The sequence below is a fragment of the Limulus polyphemus genome, unplaced genomic scaffold, assembly GCF_000517525.1.
Source record: "Limulus polyphemus unplaced genomic scaffold, Limulus_polyphemus-2.1.2 Scaffold7933, whole genome shotgun sequence".
Taxonomy (NCBI): Eukaryota; Metazoa; Arthropoda; class Merostomata; order Xiphosura; family Limulidae; genus Limulus; species Limulus polyphemus.
In genome coordinates, this window is record NW_013673543.1 from 1 (window position 1) to 4318 (window position 4318).

The 4318-nt window shown below is 31.1% G+C and overlaps 1 protein-coding gene across 1 annotated transcript in view; it reads right to left on the bottom strand.

Moving 5' to 3' along the window:
• Positions 1-954: 954 nt before the first annotated feature.
• LOC111089936 (dynein heavy chain 3, axonemal-like) overlaps positions 955-4318 on the bottom strand; it is a gene marked incomplete at its 3' end in the record, with an annotated part of 10720 nt that continues 7356 nt past the window's right edge. Inside the window, exons 6-8 of the mRNA XM_022403229.1 lie at positions 3114-3312; positions 2574-2682; positions 955-1245 (exon numbers count right to left, since the gene is read on the bottom strand). Coding sequence (XP_022258937.1) covers positions 955-1245; positions 2574-2682; positions 3114-3312 — 599 coding nt within the window. The remainder of the gene's footprint in view (positions 1246-2573; positions 2683-3113; positions 3313-4318) is intronic.

A 4318-nucleotide genomic window follows, 5' to 3' on the forward strand; every position in this document is an offset into this window, starting at 1 on the left:
AACCTTTTATTGTCTACTTTATATCAGTACTTCTCAACCTTTTATTGTCTACTTTATATCAGTACTTCTCAACCTTTTATTGTCTACTTTATATCAGTACTTCTCAACCTTTTATTGTCTAGTTTAGATCAGTACTTCTCAACCTTTTCCAGTATGATTCACCCCAGTTCGAAAAAAGACAAATACAGTGCTAAATTAAAATGTAAATTTTTTATTATGACTTAAGTATACATCAAACTACAACTAGAGTGTATACAAGAAAAAGAATAATCAAAGAATAAATAATAATAACTAATGACTTTTCTTTGCATTTGAATTTGTTGTATAATTGTTAATACTCATTCACCCTGATTCTGATCGCATTAACCCCTGGGTGAACCATTCACTAAGTTGAGAAGCACTGGTCTAGATGAGAAGTCCCTGTATTGAATGAAAGGCCTTCTGGGAGTTACTCGAGACAGACAGAAGACAGATCTGGAATGCTATTTTTACACGTCTCTAAATTGAAGTCATAATGAACAAGATATGTGGTATATAATGTTTGATAATAATGAAATCAGTTTTACATAAATTTTCTTAAGAAACATATAATTTGGCTTACTTCTCAGCACAAGCAATATACACTATACTTACACCGAGTTTAACATAATGTAGTTGAAACTAACCTTCAAGTCATCTGGAAGTTCTTGACATCAAGAATATCCAGGGTTAAAATGTACACTATACTTAAACCGAGTTTAACATAAAGTAGTTCAAACTAGCCTTCAGGTTATCTGGAAGTTCTTGATATCAAGAATATCCAGGGTTAAAATACACTATACTTAAACCGAGTTTAACATAAAGTAGTTCAAACTAACCTTCAGGTTATCTGGAAGTTCTTGACGTCCAGCATATCCAGGGATAAAATATACACTATACTTAAAATGAGTTTAACATAACGTAGTTCAAACTAACCTTCAGGTTATCTGGAAGTTCTTGACGTCCAGCATATCCAGGGTTCATTGTAATGAACATGGTGCACGTAGGATTCAGAGATATGTTTGTGCCCTCAAACATAAAGAATTTCAAGTTCTGTGATATGGCATGCTGGATACTGTGAATCTGCTGGGCTACAACAGATAATACTTCCAATTCAATCCGATTGAACTCATCAAAACAGGCCCAGGCTCCAGATTGAGCAAGACCCTTAAAGAACTTCCCCATAGCCTTGTAGTCCAAGCCATCAGAACAGTTGAATACAACACACTGAACACGAGGAAAAACCATGGTTCACAGTACACACATGGATGCATATAATGATGCAAAATTTAAAGTTAAAACTTTAACAATGTACCCTATGCTATAGAACATTAAATTAAAACTTTAAAAATGTAATCTATTCTACATAACATAAAGTTACACATTTAACAATGTACCCTATGCTATAGAACATTAAATTAAAACTTTAAAAATGTAATCTATTCTACATAACATAAAGTTAAAACTTTAACAATGTACCCTATGCTATAGAACATTAAATTAAAACTTTAAAAATGTAATCTATTCTACATAACATAAAGTTACACATTTAACAACGATACCTTATGCTAAAGAACATTAAATTAAAACTTTAACAATGTAATATATTCTACAGAACATAAAGTTACACATTTAACAATGTACCTTATACTATAGAACATTAAATTAAAACTTTAACTATAGCATAAGGTACATTGTTAAATGTGTAAATTTATGTTCTGTAGAATATATTACATTGAAACATTAAATTAAAACTTTAACAATGTAATATATTCTACAGAACATAAAGTTACACATTTAACAATGTACCTTATGCTATAGAACATTAAATTAAAACTTTAACAATGTAATCTATTCTACATAACATAAAGTTAAATCTCTAACTGTGTAACCTATGTGATAGACATAAAGTTACACATTTAACAATGTAATACATTCTACAGAACATAAAATTACACATTTAACAATATAATCTATGTGATAGACATAGTTATACTTTTAACAATGTTATCTATTCTACAGAACATATAGTTAAAACTTTGCTCCAATAATATAATTCATTCTAAAAAGTATTAACAATCTGTTCCTTTAAATGTTAACATTACAACAAACAAATTTATCAAGGTTATCACGTAAAAAGTATCCAGTATAAAATCAGGCAAATATGATTATAACATTTCATATAAGTAATTTGTATAGTTCTTTCTGTCTCCATTTGATGTGTATCCAACTTTTTAAACCTTTAAGTTTCAACCAACTAGTTTCCAAGTGTTTTACGGTGCAGACTAAGAACAGCTTGCTAAAGAATAAGCCACATGTAGTTAGAGAGTAAACCTAACTCCCAACAAGATCTTTTGTAGAGTAGTTAATTAATCGACGTTACAACCATGCTATAAAACTATACGAATTTCAAGATTAAGAGATTCATATTTTGTGATCTTTCTGTGGTCATCAAATATACATTTGTAAAACATATAACTTTAACATTAATGTGTAGCTGGTATTTCATGGTTTCTGTTCTGTGGTATGTAACAAATCAATGATTTTATATTAACCTGCTTAGCAACTGCTTTAGCAAGATCTTTGCATGTTTCTGTCTTCCCTGTACCAGCCGGCCCCTCTGGAGCACCACCAAGGTTCAGCTTCAGAGCCCCCATTAAAGTTCTAGAATTCAGAACAGAAATCTTAAAATTTTTTTCTATAATATATATGTGTAAGTCATCTTGATTGTATGAAGATGTCTGAGTAAAAAAACACGATTGATCTAAGTTTGAATGTTCAACAAATTCATTTGCCATCAAATAATGCTATATATTAAAACATTCATTAAAACGTCCTTTCATTAACCTTTTTTTATAGTAAATATTAATATTCATGATTAAATTATAACTAAAATCCATAATGACCAGATGAGTAATCTATTTAAAAAAATACTAAATGTTACATTGTTAAAGCTTAGTGTAGGTAGTTTCTAACTTCATAATCACTCTGTTAAAAAATCTGTTACTACAATTACACATAGTTGTTAATATAAAACTTTAGTTTATATTTATAATACAGTATGAAAAAGACTTCATCGCTAAACTGAAACATACCTATAGCATCTGTCAGTCAGTGGGGTAATAACAAGCCTCGGAGAATTTCCCAAGTACTCAAACCCATACTGAATATCAGTGGTTATCATTCTGACAACCACACTCCCATTCTCCCAGTAGTAGCGCAGTTGACTTAACCAGCTAAAGTCGTGAGGGCTGTCTATGTTCTTCTTTATAAGGTCATTGACCACATCTCGTGCTGTTGAGAATAAAGCAGAAAATGTATGAATTTAAAAGGGTTTTCCAATGACTAGAGATTACAGCAATTTATATAATGGCATGATTTTATTCATATATTTTAAAACTAATACCTCAATATATATACATATATTCAAACACAACATATGGCATATATTTCCGCATGGCACCATATATCCTTAAAGGTTACAATTTTGGATGTAATAGTAAGAGACAGACTTTGAAATCAGTAAATAACATTCAGAATTTTTCTTACTAGCTTAAAAGTGTTTTCAGTTTAATTATTTTCTTGCATTCATTAAAAAATGATCCAGTCAGTGACCCCCTAGGGTCTTCTGGTGGGTCAGAAGTAAGTTTACAGACTCACAATACTAAAATCCAGGGATTCAATTCCTTGCACCAGACACAGCAGATAACCCAGTGTGACTTTGCTCTAAACCAAACAAACGAAAGATCTCTGGAATTCAGGTAAAGCCTACTGATTGGGGAAGAGACAGTCAGTTAGCACCCATCATCACAAAGGCTTTGTCTAATTATGTGAACCAAATAATGGAACTGACTGTAGCTTTTATGACACAGTGACAGCTGAAAATGTGTAGCATATTCAGAGGTATTATGTTTCAAACCTTGGACCCTTCAGTCTGCAACCTAACACACTAATCACTTATTCATGCCTGGTCAAAACCTACTAAATCATTTGATTTAATATTTTTCATAGTGGGGGGGGGGGGTAATCTCATATTCTGAATAACAAAATTTTTGAGCTTCCTAAAAAGAAATGATTTCACTGTGTTGTCACCTCTCAATGTTTAGTTGATACTGTGTATGTTACAAAACAGTCATCTTGTTTAAGGTTACTGAGCTTTTCAAATAGTTCAATGAATGAAAGATGGAGGTTACCATGTTTGAAACAATAATTCATGAAAGATGGAGGTTACCATGTTTGAAACAATAATTCATGAAAGATGGAGGTTACCATGTTTGAAACAATAATTCATGAAAGATGT